Source organism: Barbatula barbatula, assembly GCF_947034865.1.
Source record: "Barbatula barbatula genome assembly, chromosome: 6".
In the NCBI taxonomy this organism is placed as follows: Eukaryota; Metazoa; Chordata; class Actinopteri; order Cypriniformes; family Nemacheilidae; genus Barbatula; species Barbatula barbatula.
This window is the reverse complement of record NC_136765.1, coordinates 20,288,225-20,308,578: the sequence shown is the minus strand read 5'-3', so window position 1 is coordinate 20,308,578 and position 20,354 is coordinate 20,288,225. Positions and strand designations below refer to the sequence as shown.

General features: G+C 39.6%; 1 protein-coding gene across 3 annotated transcripts in view; it reads right to left on the bottom strand.

The window, feature by feature from the left end:
• Positions 1-20,354, bottom strand: part of fmn2a (formin 2a) — a 43,968-nt gene that overhangs the window by 3,918 nt on the left and 19,696 nt on the right. For all 3 annotated transcript variants that reach the window (XR_013786797.1, XM_079458932.1, XM_079458933.1), the window contains exons 6-14: positions 20,192-20,336; positions 16,935-17,022; positions 8,806-8,867; positions 6,904-6,989; positions 6,465-6,594; positions 6,203-6,349; positions 5,786-5,845; positions 5,145-5,265; positions 1,429-1,521 (exon numbers count right to left, since the gene is read on the bottom strand). Coding sequence is in view for 2 of the 3 variants with exons in the window: in XM_079458932.1 (XP_079315058.1) it covers positions 1,429-1,521; positions 5,145-5,265; positions 5,786-5,845; positions 6,203-6,349; positions 6,465-6,594; positions 6,904-6,989; positions 8,806-8,867; positions 16,935-17,022; positions 20,192-20,336 (932 nt within the window). In the remaining variant the exon portion in view is untranslated. The remainder of the gene's footprint in view (positions 1-1,428; positions 1,522-5,144; positions 5,266-5,785; positions 5,846-6,202; positions 6,350-6,464; positions 6,595-6,903; positions 6,990-8,805; positions 8,868-16,934; positions 17,023-20,191; positions 20,337-20,354) is intronic.

Here is a 20,354-nt window from a genome sequence, read left to right as displayed (position 1 = left end):
GTAAATACATATTCCGGTTTCATTTGATGTTTACACTGTTTCCAGGCTAACGTATTAAATGGATAGTTCACCCAAAAAAGACAATTCTTTCATCATTTTCTTACTATAAGGTTACTCCGGACCTGTATGAATTTCTTCTGCACAACACCAAAACTATATTTTGAAGAACGCTGGCAACCAAACTACACTGCCCCCCATTGACAACCACTGAGACATTTCTTAATATAGGCCTGTGTTGTGTTCCACAAACATTTTCAGACGAAAAAGTAATATACCGGTTTTGATGTAATGACAGAATTTTTATTCTGTCTAACTGTTAGTTTGGTAGTTATATTAACACTAGTAGAGCTTTTATTTGGTATTATGTTGTTTGTCTCCATTGCTTAATAGGAGAATAACAACTGATCTAAGCATGTTATTAGATTGAGATTGAAAAAGAAGGGTATGCTTATGTCAGCTTTAAGAAGAGAGACGTGAGAATGAGGTTCAACAAGGAAGTTGAAGATGACTGTTAGTGAAATACAGTCGAGATCTTCAATACTGCTTTCAGCCCACAGACAGATCAGGTAGGTTGACTTAGATACACCTACCAAAGAATATAAATGTGAAATGACAGCATATCAAACACAAAGAAAGAAATACAGAGCTGGATAACAGGGAACGCAAATAAAGAACGATTTCCACAGTGTCCAGTCCTCCCTCATCCAAGAAACAACACAATATGCTTTATGCAGAAAGATCCAGAACGAGGGATGAGCGATTTATTATGTCAGATTGGAATATGGTTGAAATTAATGAACGTAATGAAATCAACAACTCTCACTTTTCATGTCACCACCACCACACAAAAATAATGTTATAACAATCTGGTCTAAGTCAGGTCAGATCCATTTCCCAAAAACCCTACAGGCTCCCACTGGCCCTTTGTCCAGTTTAGAGTCACGGAGAGGTAATAACATTTTAATATTTAAAAACATACTTTACAAAAAACATGGATCTTGAGACAAATTGCACTGAAATTAAATATTTTTAGATGTCAGTGTAAGGTGTGTTAACCAAAAGAAAAAAATACAATGGTAGACAAAAGTGCCCCAGAACTGTTTGCTGACCTACATTCTTCTAAATGTCAAAATGTGAACAAACTAAATGAAAAAAATTAATTAATTTTTCCTACTAGAGGACTCAATGGGGGGCAAAATCTGTCATGTTATTAGCATTCTTCCAAATATCTTTCTGTGTGTTCATCAGGACAAAGAAATGTCTACATATTTGGAACAACTCAAAGGTTAGTAAATGAAGACAGAATTTTCATTTTTTGGTGAAGTATCACTTTAAGCCCTGTCCGGAAGACCGCCCTATTGAGTTCTCTGCATTTTACTCCGCTGATACACACGATCATTGTACATCTTCGAGTGTGTTGTTTCTTACCTTGAGTTAGGAATTCTTCAATTTTGTCCTTAAAAGGCTGCAGGTGCTGCTCAGATGACACATTACACACCTTCTCTGTTTCTGCTGAACAAGCTGTAAAATAAAGCAGAGAACGGATGAATACGTGCAAAAACGTAAAAGCTCAGCAACTGCAGAACATGACCTGACGCTCTTCATGTTAAAGGTCAAGTGTATGAAATTTAGCGCCATCTAGCAGTGAGGTTGCGAATTGCAAACAACGACTCACTCCACCCCTCCCTTTCCAAGCACTATGGCGGCCGACACAGGACGAAGATGCCGTTACAATTTTGCTTTTTTTGCCAAATGAGAAAGTATTTACGAGACCCGCCTCTGTAGAGCAGTTTGTCTGTTTAGAGCTACTGTAGATACGACACAGTGAATTCCATTCGAGGGGGCCCGCGGTGTATGAAGATAGCAATTGCTCATTCTAAGGTGATAAAAACATAGCACTTCATTGTCTTTATACACCTCTGGAGACATAGTTATATATATTACATTGCATTTCTGTCAAAAAATCCTCCAAAAAAACACTGACTTTGATAAAGATCCTTGAACCAGCATGGAAATTCATGTCATCTGAACTGCACATTCGATGACCTCCTGAGATGTCCAATCCTCCCCTTTACTTCATAGATTATCAGCTTGTGCAACAGTATCTGTGACCTGTGCTAAAGGATGCTAAATAATGAATCCCCTTAAGAACCTTTACTTGCTGCTCTTGTCCATCGTAGGCTTGGAGTCCTAAAAAAGCCTGTGGGAGGTTTCACTGTGTCATGCTGCACTCCACAGATAAACTCTATGACGGATGACGCCCTAGCATGCCAATCAGCTCAATGCAAACACACATGCTAATACTTCAGCCAGCTGGATGTCGAGGAACTGCCGGGTCGCCTCGATCGCATAACTCAGTGCCACTTCCAGCTGTCAGCATCAAACATCTGTTTTATCGCTTAGCCTAGCTTGCTAATGTAGTGATGATCCATTTATTGTAAGAACCTGGCGTAGTCGGCCGTGGTAAGAGAGAAGCCATGCTTATTGGACCACAGGGAGATTTTAGGGATGCGAACTGAGGATCAGAGAAACACAGAACATTGCCAGAGAAGAAATATTTGCCTGTGCTAAACAAACCAAGGCCTGATTCGTTCAACAGGTGTACGCAAAAGCGATTTAGCCGAGAGTTCGGTACAAGCTCTGAGAAAGCACATTAACAATTCATCAGCCATGTGGATAGCGGGCTTCGCTTACTGTATATGCTCTTGAAAGATTAACAATGCAAATCTTCAATTTGGGATTTAAACACCCAGATGCAGGAATACGGCTAACAGCAAGGGCAAAGCTAATAGGCTATGTAGCAATGCATAAAAACCCTCCCATCCATCCTTCAATCAAGATTTCCATGAACCGAAAACATGATCTGGCAGGCTTTAGTAAATTCAACCTACTTACAAATGCAAGGCGTGTGTTATTTGTGACTGGTAGACATTTTCACCCCGTATAACTGATTCATTGTAAATGTGTTTTTGATGCTGGGTAGTGTTCTAAATCGACCACATCAACATGCAGGGGTGTTTTTTCAAGTAGCTGAACAAGCCAAACATGCTGACAGTAGAATGCGAGCGTTTCTACATCTGTGTGTGTGCGTGTTTATTGTCTTGGCAATGAAACAGTTTGCGGGGATTTAAACGCGGCTTTGAGCATGTAATCGGATTCTTACACCTCATTCACACTCTGCCCTGAGCTTAAGCTCGGTTGTACAACCTTTGACTTGTAGCTCAAAGCTGAACCAATTTCACTGACCTCCTGAGAACACTGATAAATTGCTTCACCGGTCAACGAGAAAAGCGGACCGTTTTTAAGACCATTTAAGCACCTTACCCGCTGGTCTTTCTTCAAAAACTACAGAATAAAACACAAGGCCTTCCTCAAGGGCACTTTAAAAATGGCTTGCAGATCAATTGGGTTAAATCTGTTACTCGCATGGATATTTAACTATGAGGGTTCACCATCAACAACCCCCGATGATGGGTTCATTTGGTATGTCTATCTGCAAGGTGTATGAGATTTATGAGGTATAAAAAAACTCAGAATCTCATTAAAGCTCCAGTGTATAAAAGTTAGCGGCATCTAGTGGTGAGGTGGCAATTGCAACCAACAGCTAACTCCATTGCTCCCCTACGAAGCACTATGGTGGCTGACCGGAAGATGTCGTCACATTTTCATTTCTTTGCCGAAGGAGATTACGTATTTATGAAACACGCTCTGTAGAAACGTTTGTCTGTATAGGGCAGGGGTCGACAACCCGTTGCTCTCTTCTGCCCCCCTACTGCGGATCCCTGCAGTCTTTATAAGGCCCATTTTCCAGTTATTACGTTTTGGTCGATTGGATCACAAGTGGATGAAAGAGGTTGTAGACGTTTAATAATCCGTCTATTTTGTCCACTCATGACCATTTCTGTCCTGATTTCTTCAAGAAATATCTGAAAAAGCCTACACATTTACTGGCTGGGTAAATGTATTTGCTTTTCAGATATTTCATTCAAATAGACCAAATTAGTGCATGCAATGTACATATGATCGTGACCGGAGATGATAGAAAAAACATGCAGAGAGCAGTGGTTTTATTTCTGCTTTGACAGATGTGAGACAGCACCGAACACTGCGCGTGTTACAAATGGAATGGTGAGAAAACATTCTGCTTGTTAAGTTTTTCGTCTTGAAACCAAACTTTTAGGTCTTTAGCCGGCATAGTCTGGCTAGCGCGCTTCTTATAATGTTTACGCATGATGTACGTAAAAAAGCACCTCCAAGGGGCCATTCACATTTTGCCTCTTTTATGTAGATGTGTGACAAGCACGCTCAAATAGGGAGCAACATGGTCGCCATGCGTGCGACGCTGCCGTTTGTATAGGCGCGTCGCATCGAGATAAAAATATTTCAACTTTTCAAAATGTTGCACGCCATTTGACAATAACCAACCAACCACTATAGACAAGCTCAGTAAAGATGGAGACACAGATGATCAAAGCATTAAATAAATCTAGTAGCAGAGTTATTGCAAGGTATTTTACGTGCATATAATCTACACATCCTTTGTTTATAGCTTCCCGTCTCAACTGCAAGCGTGGCCCTTGGTGGCTTAGCAAGGACAGATGCCCGGAGAGCTCAAACTCCTAGGTGCTTAAAGGAGAAAGTAGTGCAGCTCTCAGACACGATATGTAAATTGCCCCTATACCTACCTAAACAGTCATTGGGGAGAAAGCAAATGATACTAAAGCATGCTAAATTAATTCAAATTAGCCACCTCATCAAATAGTGACAAACTGCCATTGTCCTTGGTACTTCAAAGCCTATTAGGGAAGTTTTCAGAATATCCCCCTCCAGATTTATTTTAGCACGCTAAAGCTTTTAACAAGCCACGTTTACAGTATTGATCATTGTTGCTGGCAACTGGTGGCCCAATAACAACAGCCATTTAAAAATCAATGAGCCTTCAAAAGAAAAACACAGGTCATGATGTACAGTATACAAACCGAATACATAAATCTGTATGTTTTTGTTTACGCATCTGAATGCATTTGAGTTTATCTTTGCATGTCTCCATGCTTTGTATGTTTATGGGAGTTAATGTATGTGCTTAAAAGTGTGTGTAAAGCCTGTGCTTATTTCATTGTTTAGTGCTTGTGTCCACATCTCACCATTTAGATCTTTGCGTAGCTTGCGCAGGTCACGCTGAAAATCCTCGAACTTCATCTGCGAGGCTTGAAACAAATCATGAGGCTCGGGAAGCGGATACACGCATGTTTCTTTACCTGCTTCCTGACACACAAACAACAGGTGGTCTAAAGCAAAATCATACAGATGGAGGACGTTTTTGTTAATGAGATCATATATTTACATTTCAATAGCAATTAAAACATTTACAGTAAGACAATGTATCCATTTCAACAGTGATCGAAGCTGTTGGCACGCATGCGCATGTGTGCCGTCTCCATTTCTTGCGCACTAGAAGTACATCAACAACCTGTGGATCATGCTTTGTCAATTTGGACACAGGCTTGTAATGACAACATCTGGGCAGGCTAATGCTATTTACAATACAGCCCTTTTAATCTGCTTCCAAAAAAGGGCATCAAGCAATCAAAGGGTCCCGCTCATTCAGAGCAGCCATTTGTCTCTTCGCTAAAGAAAGACAAATAAAGAAAGACAAATAAAAGTGATGAAATGAGAAACAAAGCCACATTTACGGCCGCTATGAATAAAATGTCGGTGAAGAGATTAAGGGACCCAGGAGAGCGAGGTTGCTCAGCCAATGAAATAAACAGTTTCTCGAACCTACCTCATCAAAGTGTCGCAGATAGTAAGCAACAATGTAGGACAGGAGGCTCTGAGAATTATCCTGATGGAGGCAGTGAAGAAAGAGAACGGAGATGAAAATAAACAGAGAGGAATAATCATTTTTTATGTTTTGGGATTGTATACATTCTGTATGCTTTGGTTTAGATGTGTAGCCCAAAGCGTTTGTGGACAGAAGGCCATCTGGTATGGCATTGTACAGACTGGTTATTGTGCCACAATGCTCTGCTTATGATCTAGATATCAGATTCACGAAACCATCAACCTACTTATAAACGTTGGTATTCTTAAGGAAAAAGGTAGATGATCCCCCATTTGTTGTCATTGGTTCCAGCATGAATATAGTGTATATTGTGTACATATAACTTAAACCAGTTAAAGTGATCTTATTTTAACTCACACTGCTCTTGACATCCTTCAGCTTGGGCAGGATGTCGAGGGCAAACCCATCCGCCTGCCCTCTGCTTCGATTCCCCCCATTCATGATGTTCCCGAAAGCAAGGATCAAACCTAGCAGTTGCAAAACCCCCTGACCTGACTGAAGAGCCTGTTAACAGAGACGAACCGTACATACAGTGAAACAGATGTTTTCTTCACCGCTTTCTAGATAAGCGTTTAAGTTGAAATGCAATCTGACTGGCGTGCTTCGTGTTCTCTCTCACCGTGCAGACTCTCAGCAGGGTTTCCAGCTTGCGTTGAACTGATGTAACACACTCGGTAAAGCTGGACTGGAAGAGAATACAGAAAACTCGCTCGGAGAACTGAGGAACCGCAGAGAGCTGCAGCAGAAACCTGACAGAAAGTGAGAAATAAATAGCGCCAAATAAATTTTTTATTATAGAAAGACTATGACTTTCTTTCTTCTGCAGAAGATATTTAGAAAAATGTTGGTAACAGGAAAACGTTGGTCCCCATTGACTTGCATTGGTTTGGTGTCCATACAATAGAAGTCGATGGTTACCAACATTTTTCAATATATCTTCTTTTGTGTTCAAAACCACACAGGTTAAAAATGACAACAGGGTGAGTAAATGATGAAAGAAGTTTCATTTTAAAGGTGAACTACTCCTTTATTATTGGTGAGTGGACTGAAGGTCTTACTGCTCCGGTTTGTCCAGCGGTTTCTCTTTGTCTTTTGAAGACTTGACGTGTTTTTCAATCTGATCCATCTCTTCTTTCTGAGCCCTCTGTAAACAGAACAAAACATCAAGTAAAAATCTTATTTTATTTCTGGAGGTGGATGAAAACGAACAGTCTCACGCCAAAAACAAGTTTAAGAAAACAGGCACCTCTTATAAAACAGTTAATGACGGATCTAATAGCGATATAAACTCTAATGAGGAAAAACAATGCTCTCTGGAGTCTGTATGCCTTACTTTATGACCTTTGATTAAACGCCTCACATACAAAGTGAGATCCACGATTCAGACAGCGAGAAAGAACGAGGAGGAGAGAGGAAAGGGGGATAGATTGTGTGTGTTTGTGTGTGTGTTTGAGGGGGTGTTCTGTGGTTTTGGTTGTTGGAGTCAGAGACAGCGTGGAGTCTCGCACACTAAAAAGAAACAACCTCAACATCTAAACTCAACAGTACTGCCTCGAGCTACGGCGGGAAGGGTTGGGGGATTGATGGAAGGAAAATAGTTTTCAGCAGAACGGGACAAAAAAGTGTGCGGGAGAAAACTAGGTGGGGAATATTGTTTTACTGGCTATTTTTTTTAGACACACCCTGCGATATAAGATACTAAATACTGACATTAACAGACATTACATTATATAGATGGGGAAAACATTTATGCAAATTAAAAATGAAGAATGCAAATCTTTTTCAAATCAGTATGCAGTTTTCTTTTTTAATTTAAGCTTTTGCTTATTAAGCTTATGCAGCTTTTGATATAACAGTGAGGGTTCCAACCATGGACTGTCAGAAAGCACAAAACAAGAACATAACACCGTCATATGAGAAGAGGCGTGTAACAATACTAAAAAAACAAATTGTGCGAGGCACACAGATAGACATACAGTAATGGAATAATACCCGTATGCCTCAATGACAGAGTTTTCATTTTGGGGTGCGAAATTGTTCTGGAATGTTAAAAATGGCACAGTGTGCAAAATGACAATAAATGTGCCCACACCTCATGTACGGTGTTGACATAATGATCAGGCATGTGTGTGTGAACGTGCGAGGAAAGATGTGGCGTCTCAAGATGATCCGTGGCCACGACACCCTGTCTTTATCTCATACTGATGTACAGCACACACACTCGCAAGCAAAAGTGTGTAAAGCACTTCTCCTACTGACAGCAAGATTTATGACCGCTACATAGAGGCACAGGGCCATCTTGGTTTGCAAACTCGTCTTCAGTGCACATACACACTTATAGTGCAATAAAAGAAAATCAGCATTTGATAATAACCAATCATAAAAGAGAAGTTAAGTCTTCCAAGAAGGAGTACTGTGGGTTTGATTTATGCTCTCGTGCTAAAGTTAAAGTGGCGCACTTTGCGCTGCCAATAAGTTACATAACAGAAGCACAACGGATCAGAGTTTCTGAACTATTCGGCTTTCATTTTTTTGAGGGAAAAACTTGTCTGTCTAAAGTTTCATGTTTGTCTTGATACACTTATGTTGCTCTCTCTCTCTCTCTCTCTCTCTCTCTCTCTCTCTCTCTTTCTCTCTCAGTCTCTCGTTCTCTCTCTTGCTGTGTCAGACAGTGACAGGCACCCCGGCTCCAGGGTAAACCTTACTCATTCCAGTGGTGTTTGTGGCCTGCGTGTTTGTTTTGGTATTTAACACACATTTCCGCAGCTCTCCTTTGGAGTGGACCATATTAAGGCACAGCTCCAAGATCTCAGGGTCTGTTCGCGTTCTGTCCGGTTCTGGGAGGTTCGAACGTGTAATGATATGATGAAAGATCATTTGCGGAATCCACGGAGGGATGTCAGGATTCATCAAATCTACAGAGGTACACCGTCACGCCCTGTCATGGGGCGAGGACTTACGTTTTCATACAGTGCCTGGAGTGTTTCCAGATCCACCACCGAGCAGTCCATGTTCAAGATGGCTGTCAGAGACGAAGAAAAAAAGAGAATCTGTCAGAAGCCGATGAGAAAACTAATGCTGCATGTCTATATGAAATGGGCATTGCAATGTTACGGAAAATGTTATGATAACAACGACTGCCTGACAGCACAAGACTTAGCACATTCCCAAACCGTTAGACACATACTTTATATAGTAGTCCATATAATGTATATGTCAAATATAAGGCATAGTAGTAATAGTTGTACACACCTGCAGTTACCAGTACATAAAACAATGAAAATAGCAAACTAAATTTATAAAACAATTATCTGGTAGATAAAGAAACGCACAAAAGGCTAATGTTAAGCTACTTGAAATGGTTTAATAAACTGGGTTTGTTAAATTATGTAATCTAACGATCAAAATGTGTTCACTCAACACCCAAAAAAAATTCCCAAATTGTTTCAACATCATAAAAGCATTTGCGTCTCTACCAAAGCCGTTATCGAGCTGGCTCGACCGGTCACTTTATTATTTCCGCTAAATAGAGCTATTATGCCTTTCACTCATTTGGGGAATTGTGAAATTGATCATTGGACTGTTCCAGAAACCACAAGACATGGAACAAAAACATCCGTATCTGGTGAACACACAGATATATTAAAGAGAGACAGACAGTTTTACTTCTGTTATGGGAAAGTTATCAAAAACTGTTTAAAGGAGAGAGCGAGTGAGTGAGAGCTACAGAGAATGCACAGTCGATGACCTGGTTATTTAACCTGTCATCCACCTGACAACAACATTACAACAAATACACATACCCGATCACCACATATACAAACAACATCATTCGAACACCCGCAAAAACAAAATCATTACATAAAGAATAGGTCTACTGATGTCCAGACACGTGGTCTGTGCTCCACTAAAACACAGATGCAGAATTTTGTGATGCTCACAACCAGGCATTCAATTCCATCTTCTGTAGGAGATTTCTTGTTCACAATAGTAGAATAGCTAATTTCTGTAATAATTTACATTTACATTTATTCATTTGGCAGACGCTTTTATCCAAAGCGACTTACAAGTAGTTTTCTTACAGTGGCACATTACTGCAGAGCAATCAGGGGTAAGTACCTTGCTCAAGGGCCCTTCAGTCATGACCTGCTGGCACTGAGATTAGAACCGGCAACCTTCTGATCACAAGCCCAACGATCTAACCACCAGGCCACAACTGACCCAGTTAATAATAAACTAAAGTATGCATTTGACACCTAAAAGGACAATAATTATGTGAAATTCTTTTACTAGTCACTTAGTTGAAGTTGTTAACCACACTTATTACACAGAAAACTACAGGTTTATGATGTTATCTTCATGCCAAACTTACATAATTACTATTATTCATTCACAACCAGACAAAAAAAAAAACTAATCCGTAATCAGTAAATGCTACCATGTTTGCAATTCCTAAACTGGATTATGCTTTCTAAACAGCATTAACATAAAAAAAAAACGTTTGGCTAAACGAAGGTTTCACATTAGAGCAAAGTTTCTCATAGCATTCATTGCAATCGCTACCATGATCCAAAATGGGTCCACGAAACAATGCCCTACGACAGCAACCAGAATCCAAACAGACGGCACTTCAGAACAAGCCAGTGTGAGTCATTGGAGAAAAATAACAAACAAATCAACCGGAGGGGGTCGGCGTCACTCGCTGATAAATCCATCCTTTCGCACACGTAAACACTGAGCCGACTGTGAAACACAGAGACTGTTATGAGCAGAATCAAAGGCTTGTCAGCAAGTGCGTTTGTGCATGAGTTGCCCGTGCTGTAGTCGGCCACGCAGGACTGTTTTCAGCTTGCGAGGGTCTCAGGACGTGAGATCTTATGAAAACCAGCTGAGGGAAAATGAGATCGCTCACACAAAGGGAGCGATTCAGTGTAAATACACAGAGGAGTTACTTCAGATCCAGTGGCTTGAGCACACAGGTTTAGATCAGGGTGCAAATTATGGGAGGGTTTGGGGGTCTGACACTTAATTAAGGCTTGAACCTATTCAAAGGGAGTCAAAGAGGCAGGTGCGAGTCTTAAAACGCACATATTGTCTATTGCATCATTGGACTTGATGGCTGATCAATGCGTATTAGGCAAAATAAAAAAAGCACAAAAAAGCTTTCATCCTGTTCTTCTCTTTTGTCTGGCTCGTCAAGTGAAAATGTTTTTCTAAAGCAAATTAAAAAACGGTGTTGCACCAAAGTGCTGTACAACAAATAAAATATAATCAAAACATATTAAAATAAACCCTAAAACAAATAATTTAATCAAAAGCTAAAGAAAAAAAAGATTAAAGATGGGATTCAAACCCGTATGGTGAAGGAGCAAACCTCACATTTCCAGGCAAACTATTCAAAAGTTTAGGAGCTGCAACTGAGAAGGCCCGACTACCTTGGTTTTACAGCGACAGCAAGGGACAGTTAATAGAAATGTATTACTAGACCTAAGTGCTCTCAGAGGAGAGTAGGGAATTAGATGGTCACAAATGTATTTTGGTGCCAGGCCAGATAAAGCCTTTTTTTTATTATTTTAAAATCAATTCTGAACGGAACAGGAAGCCAGTGTTGGAGAGATGTGATCCCTCTTTTTTGTTCCAGTATGAAGGCTAGCTGCATAATTTTGGACAATTTGCAGGCAAAAGATCGGAATTTGAGGGAGACCACAATAAAGTTACAGTAGTCCTAGTGTGATGTTATGAGAGTCTGGATTCCGTCTCCAAATCTTTATGGGCCAGAAATTGTTTTAATTTAATGATTGATCTCAAATGGAAGAAACTGCTCTTAACAACAGTACTTATTTGTTTCTCAAAGTTTAATAACGAATCAAATGTGACCCCGAGATTTCTAACATGAGGTTGAACACTTGCAAAGTAAAAAGAGATGTAGGCCTAAGGATGACCTAAAGTCAGAACTTCACTTTTGCTTTTGTGTAATTGCAAAAGATATAATTAGCCATCCAGCATTTTATCTCCTCAAAACAGCCAGCAAGTGAATCACTACAGTCAGATACAGTCTGAAAGATTGAATTGTGTATCGTCAGTGTAGCAGTGGTACGAGATATTATATTTCTTAAAATAGGTACCCAGGGGTACCCTATGCATGCAGAGTGAAAAAAAGAGAGGGCCTAAAATGGACCCTTGGGGAACACCACATGACAAGGGAACCGGACAAGTAGGAAACTTACCAATGCTCACTCAGAAGGTTCTATCTTTGAGGTAAGAGGCGAGGCGAGCCACTGCAAAACAACACCCTGAATACCCACCACCTTTTCCAACCAATGTAATAGAATACTATGATCAACTGTGTCGAATGCAACACTCAAGTCTAACAAAACTAGCACCGCATATGAACCAGTATTAAGGTCTTGCAAAAGGTCCTTGCTAACCTTCAACAATGCAGTTTCCGTACTGTGCAGAGGTCTAAAACCTGACCAAAGAGTATCTAACACGTTGGAAATGCTGACAAAGGAATTCAACTGACAATAGTCAACTGTCTGTATTTGGCAATTTGGAAACAGGTCTGACGTTACTAAGAAAAGATAGATCGAGATGAGGTTTCTTAAGCAGAGATGGAACCACAGCATGTTTAAAACTAGATGGTACAACTCCATTTGCCAAGTAACTATTTACAATGGCAGTTACAGCCAGACTCAATGTTACAAATACTCCCTTAAAGAATCGAGCTGAGATGACGTCGGACTCACAGCTGGAAGACTAAGCCTTGAAAAAAATGGCAGCAAGCTCCCCAGAGGAAACTGCAGGAAATCTGTTGGTTAACAGCTCAGTGGGGGATCAAATGTGATGGATTAATTGCATCCTTTATATCAAATAATTTATTTTCAAAAAATCTAAAAGTTCTCAAGATTATCAAGATAAGGGGACGATAAAGGATTTTATCACAGAATCAATGGTGTTAAACAGAATCCGCGGTCGGTTCACATATTAAGGAATGAGTTTGGAAAGGAATTCAAACTGAGCCCTTTTAACCGACTTTTGGTAGTCAGTTAAGCATGGAAACACTCATACGAGACTTAAAGTTGGTCCTTTCCTAGGCCTAAGGGGAGCAACAGAATCTATTGAGATATTTGCAATATTGTTTAATAATGCTCTGAAAATAGACCAGTAGTAGAACATTGGATGAAACGAGAATAATTTACAGGCTTAGAGCATGTGGAGGAGGGAAAGTCACAAACAAATTTAAACACGATTGGTAAATGGTCTCAAAGAGGCAGCATCAATCACTTTCAAATGTGTTATAGGCTAACCATATGACAACCAAATCCAGCGTGTGGGCTGAAAACAAATTGTTACAGACTTAAAGATTCAATGAGGCATACAAATTCTTTGACCAGAAGTTTAGTTGGACAACAGAGGTAAATATTAAAGTCTTTTAGAATCAACAGCCTATCACAACGAGACACAATATTAGAAATTAACTCATTCGTGAATACTTTGTTAAATTTTGGTGGCCTGTAAACCAATGCACACAATGCAGGGCCCCTATGTTGATTCTAATCAGCTGAACCTCTAAGAGAGTCCAGAGAGTCTTGGAGTGCTGAAGAAAGCATAGTCCAGTGGAGGAAGTTCTCAAAGAGGCTATAACTCATCCTGTTTCAGCCATGTTTCAGTCACAAATAAATAAATCAAGTAAATATGTGATAAAAAGTCATTTTAAATAAATTATTTGCTAGAATGGGACCTTGCATTATCAAGGCCATCTTCACCGCCTGCTGCACAGCTCTTGCTAAATTTGGATATGAAAACGTAATTCTCCTAAACAGTAAAAATTCTTCAATACTAAAATTCATGAGATTAAACTGGGAGCAGCGGCAGACAAACACGGCAGCATACACTCGAATCGGAACTAAAAAACGGCACAAACGGCAACAAAACCTTTGGATAAACCTTTAAACTCTGCAATAAAACCAACCCACAACATTCTTCACAATTTCCTCAAAGTCTTGATCCAGGTCAGCATGGTAATGGGTGATGTTGGGGGATGTATTGATTCTGGGTAAATATCACTGAAAGAAAAAAATGTTTGTTTCTATTTGGTGGTTTACACAGGCCAAACATATTGGCTTCCCCAATGGGTGGAATTTCACTGTGATCCAATAAGACCCAACCAGCGCAGAATTGTGGGTACTGAGCTGAATAAAACATGGACAAGGAGCCCATAAAGTCTCAAAGAGCCAAATGCCGCCAGTTTAAAGGCTAACTGAGGATGTGTGTGCGCATATAATATTAGGTATCCATTCACATAATGTGTTGTGGTTTTTAAAAACTGCATCCAGCCTTGCTGATTCATTAAAATGAAGGAAGAAAAATAGAAAATTTAACAAAGGATTATTGTTGCAAGGGATTGTCTGTTACTGCAGGGAAATTACGCATGAAAAAGATTTGACAAAGAAAACTCAATTTGTCTGCTGATGGTTCTAAAACAACATAGGATTAAAAATGGGACGTTGCTAAAGAAAACACTTTATTTATACTAAAGTATATATTTATACGACCTCTGAACTACAAAAAGTACAAAAGTGGTGTCCAACTTTGGACAATTAATATCGTAGCTACTTACTCAAATATTTAATCAAAGATGCATAAATAAAACACATTTTCCTTGAAAAAAGTTAACTTTTTGTTCAACTATCAAAAGTTGTCAATTTTGTAGCATATATACCAGCTCATATTCTGATGGTTTAAAGGTGCTGTGTGACATTTTTTGGAGGACAGAAATGCAATATAATATACCTATTCAGGTATTATACCTAAACATACAAACTGCTCTACAGAGCGTGTTTTGTAAATACTTGATCTCCTTCAGGAAAGAAGCAAAAATGTGACCACATCTTTATCTGTGTCGGCTGCCGTAGTGCTTTGAAAGGGAGGGGTGGAATGAGCTGTTGGTTGCAATTCGCAAAAAATCACCACTGGATGCCGCTAAATGTCATACACTGGACCTTTAATCTAATCTAAGGAGCATTCAAAGCAAATACTGTACAAGTATACTTGAGATTACTTTTGGCCACTACTGTACCTTGTCCAAATTTAAAACACCCTTAAAAAATACAGAAAAGTACAATTGCAAAGTGATGGTACAGTATCAGATGAAAAAAATCTGATAATAATGGTTTCTCTCCTTTATATACGATTAATTTGTCTTTATTTGTATATCTAATGGAAAGACTAGAGGACTATACACATTTTCAGATTTCTCTGTGTCTTTCAGGTTTGTTTTTTCATTCACTGGACTTGAAATAAATCGAAAGAACAAATGCACAGGCCTGTAGAGATGGATGAGACAGTGACAAAAGATTTGTGCAAACAATACGAAGATTTGTGTGCGAAACAATCCAGGCTGCAAAACGATTCTTCTGCTTTTCCCAATACAAAATACAGTATATCAGTGTTTGGCTCATTCACGGCTGTACTCTCGTCTAGAGATGAACTGAGATCAGTGACCTCCAACTCCACAATCAAGAGTTTTGGACCGGGTCTGGACGAGGAGAAATGGGACTAACAATCCCAAACATGTGAAGAAAAGAAATAGCATCATTTCCTTTATAGTCGTTTCAAGAGGAAGAATGAGTAGATGCGGTGATGACAGGGGATAGAGAGAGAGAGAAATTAGTGAGAAAAAAACCCAGAGAAAGACAGGAAAATATCTTCAGTAGAGAAAAATAACACTGAGTACATAGACCAAAGTGGGGGCGGGGATGGGGTAGTAGTAACTATGGTAAAAGAACTAAAAAACAGCACAGGAATGATGGAATGATGATGCATTCTAAATCACTATGTCCATTAAGATCTCAACCTACTCTTGAACTCCAAGTCCACCTCCTCTCCCTCCCAGCTTTCAAACACAATCAGTGAGTGTATAAACAGAGGCAAATAATAACTCGTAATTGGCTGTGACATCACATATGACCCCTGAGAGAGGTCATGTGCTGACAGGAGGCTGATCAGGAGCTGGGGTAACATTTAAAAGTACAGAGGAGTTTCACGGTATTGTGAGGACTCATGGGCTCTGAGAAGTGGTGAGGAACAAGGTGAACAACGGTTATACACGGTTCACATAAACAAAACAATAGACATAGACGATGGGATTGTTTAAGGAGTGAAGTGTCAATCAGGTCTTTAAAGGTCCAGTGTATGAAATTTAGCGGCATCTAGTGGTGAGGTTCCAAATTGCAACCAACTGCTCACTCCACCCCTCCCTTTTGAAGCAGTATGGTGGCTGATACAGAACTAAGATGTCATCACGTTTCGCTTCTTTGTATTCATGAAACATGCTCTGTAGAGCAGTCAGTTTAGGGCTACTTAAGAAACAACAGGGTGAATTCCATGTAAGGGGACCCGCAGTATATGTAGATAGAAATAGCTCATTATAAGGTAATAAAAACATAACGGCTGTAAGGTCTTTATACACCTCTGAAGACATAGTTAAGTACATTATATTGCATTTCTGTAAATAGATCCTCTAAAAACACATTGGACCTTTAAAACGGCTCTAACTCAGACAGTTTCTGTATATCTCATGTTAATCTTGAGTATTTACAGAATAGTATTGCACCCTTCAAATATCCGCAGAGTCTTCAGTTAGATCACAATTAAGACAGATACAGCTGTACGATTATGCAACCCGCGTGGGGACCGGAACTGAAGCACGTGCACACACATTGCCAAGAAAACAGACATCAGTTTCACTTAGCGTGTGCAATTCTGAGAGAATTGATGACATTTGAAGACAAGTTGATACGTAATGATTTTTCATGTTAGAAAAAGACTTTCCGAAACCTGTACGAACACTGGGGGAGAGTATCGAGCACAGAAATACTACGTAATACGCCCAACTAGTTTTTTGACAAGTTGACCATATTAAGCATGAGAAGACAGCATGTTCAACACTGTAAAGAAGTCAGAATGCATTACACCGTTGCACCACCCATTTTAAGAAAAGTGAATCTGAGTACATGAGCCGTCTTGTTTACATACATGGCTTATAAAAAATGGCCATACAGTACAGGACATCCTGCGAGTCACTTACCGTTCTGGATGTCCTTCATATCTAAATGAAGACTGGACATCAGAATCCCTACTGCCTGGGAACGTTTGTTACTCAGTAGCTTGACAACCTGAGAGAGAGAGAGAGAGAGAGAGAGAGAGAGAGAGAGAGAGAGTGTTTTTTTTTTACTGGGGTAAAACAATGGCCTCTTGATTCTAGGAAAAAACATTGATTTCTCAGTTATTTGAAGGAGAATATTACTCCATACATACAATTTTATCTTGGCTGAACTCATAGAGTGAATAGCATACCGAGGTACTTTGGCCTAATAAGGAAGCCAAGAACAAAGCAAATGTATGAGTTTCCTCATATGGTATTATGAAGATATCGGACACTCATTCGTCTATGCATAGCACCCACAAATAAAAACCTTTTCCATTTTTCTCTCTCTGCCAAAGAACACTTCAGTTATTATGCAAATAACAGACCTGTCTGGTCAAATTAAACAGAGTTAGATTTTGACAGTTTTAGATAGCCAGGCATTTGCAAATTTTTTGGGTGTGTGTATTCATGAATGTTCCTTATATACAGAGTATACATTTTAACTGTGTTTTCAATTCAGTGGAATTTCGGTTTAGAAAAGAACACATTCCTGGAGTTCTCTCCCTTTCACAGGCTACAATATAATACCACAATTACAGACCCCAAATATTATACAAGCCACATACTCAAACATTAAAGCTAAAGTAACTTGGGTTTCAGAGAAGTGTTATGGGCCTTAAGTTGAAAAGTCATGTAAAGAGCAGCACAGATTGTCTCAAACATGGTGTGCTGGTGTACTGGTGTACCTACCAGATGTTTCAATTAGCAAAACAACATTGGTGAACCAACTTCGCCAAAGAGCCCATGTGGGTAAACTTTCTTTTAAGTGATTTTACAATTTAAATTGTTTTTTCCGATACTTTGCATAGAAGTGAAAGGACCAAGAGAAAGGGTTTTCTGGAAAACAAAACATACTTGTAAGATAGAGGAAAATATAATGCTATATATTAATAAACACATTTCCATATATTGGAACCAGGAGCTTGAATTTTTCAATACATGAAAAGCAGCTTTATCCTTAAAGAATCATTCAAGACATTGTAGTATATTAGCAATGATTATTCTATATATTTTTAAATTATTTAATATATTAACAGTAACACTGACCCAGTGATGGGAGGCTGCTCACATGTTCGACATACCTCGACCAAATCATCAATATTTAGTTAATGCAGTCCATTGCAATTCGCAAAATCTTCAGCAATATCATTCCACTTATGGTGTGGACGTTGCTATTCTCCTAAATATAGAAGAAGATATTTTTTTAACTTTAAAGTTATCGCTCATGGTGTGAATAGGCCGACAGACGTGGACCGTCTGCTCTCCCTATTTCTCAATTTTCCAGCTCAGTTCTCTTAATCTCAGCTGTTATTTTTGTCAGAATTCCCCAGAAACCTTAGTATCAAAAATCTCAACCACCTTTTTCCGTGTCCTCTGTTCATTAACACGTGCACTTCTGTAAGAACACATGCTCCGCTCAGGGCCATCATGGACATATCTTCTGTCATTACCACCCGCTAATGACATGCTAATTTTGATTGCTGGAAAGAATTCGAAGCCATGAAAACCTTCGAGTACAGACTCCACTTAAAAGGGGGTGATGCTGGGCCCAGTGTGATCATCAGAAATCTGCTGGATCTCATTATCTCCACGGGACTCGTGACCGCTAAATACAGTGCGACTGCGGAGTGGTGCGCTCCATTAATGATGTGGGAAACACGCTCATGCCTGCGACGTGTTGGATCTCAAACCAGACGCTACATGGGAAAAATGCCTCTTGCTGACCAATGACAATTGATTCCATACTTTAACAGCGTCACGGTGGGAACATGTGGATTTTGCTTTAGTGTGAGCGGTTTAGCGGTCGTATAGCAACTAACAGCTAAGACTAGATAACTACCGCAATGGGTCATAAAATTAATCATATTCATAATGTAACTAGGATACATGTTGTTTATAATCATCACCGGATTGAATCCTTGTTATTGATGTGTACGTAGAAATGTACTGTTGGCCTACCGTGTCTGTCTCTTAATATTGCTGATTGCTGAAGATATCTAATGCATACACACTCTCGCTGTTTCTCTCTTATAGACAAACATTAAGTGTGGCATGACCACACTAGGCTGACTGGAGACGCTGGGTTGGCTGGTGGATTGAGGGTTGTGGGTTTTAACTCAATACAGCCCCCCCACCCCTAGTCCTCAGATCTTATAGACCACAGAAAGAGAGAACGAGAGCAAGCAAAATTGTCCAAATTTACATGGCAAAACATCCAGCTCACTATTAATTCTATTTTTGGAGAACAATAGCGAAATTAATACCCGGTGTTCCCCTTCACGAAAAGTATGTGGTGATGGTATTGTATTTTCATGTATGTGCTGGAACAAAATGATTAGCATTTTCGTATCATGTAAACAATCTTAGGAAAGTGATGTCACAAGACTCGCAAAAATTAAAAACATTCATTAAATGTTACGATGTTCTGATGTTCTGTGCGGATGCTGAATGGTGGTTGTTGTTGTGTGCTGTTATCAGAAATCTGTCCAGACAAAGGAAACCGCAAAACTCTCACCAGTGACTAATTTTTACACCAGTATCAGAAAGAAAGAGAGGAAAATGTTCTTCAGATGTGGTAGCCTTCGTTCGTTCTGATGGTTAACGGTTTCAAGATTCTCACAATTTGGTTGAAGGAACATCAAGTAGGAAATTATATCACATTTTCTAAATGTGTGTAAAGCTCTGATTCACGAGCCGTGCGTGTGAATTCGGTGTTAAATCTTTCAGTGTGGTAAGAACAAGGCCAGGGCTGATGAGAGGAACAAGTATGCAGTCTGGAGCCCGGGGAAAAGAGGGGATTATTATTGTATTGAAGGTTCAGTGTATGAAATTTAGCAGCGTCTAGTGGTGATGTTGTGAATTGCAACCAATGGTTCACTTCACCCCTCTCTTTCGAAGCACTACGGTGGCTGCACAGAACTAAGACATCGTCACATTTTTGTTTATTTGCAGAAGTACATAACGTATTAATGTTAATTAACGCGTTTAATTTGTCTGTGTAGGGCTACTTTAGAAACAACATTGATATTACTTTTTGCATATTAGTAAAACAAAACGTTAAGAAAAATATTGCAAGACCCACCAATGTCCCATGCCCCATTGAGAAAGAGCCCTCATACGGGTGAAAGTCCACCCACCTGTTTAGCCTTTGATTTTGTTATGGTGTCCGAAATGGGCTTCTTCTTCTCCTTCAATGCGCTTTTGGCAAACAGCTCCATAAATCCGTCAAAGTCAACCAACGGCTCTTTAACGTTTTCCCATACCAAAGCATTTCTGGAATCCCTATGGGAGAAAAATAAA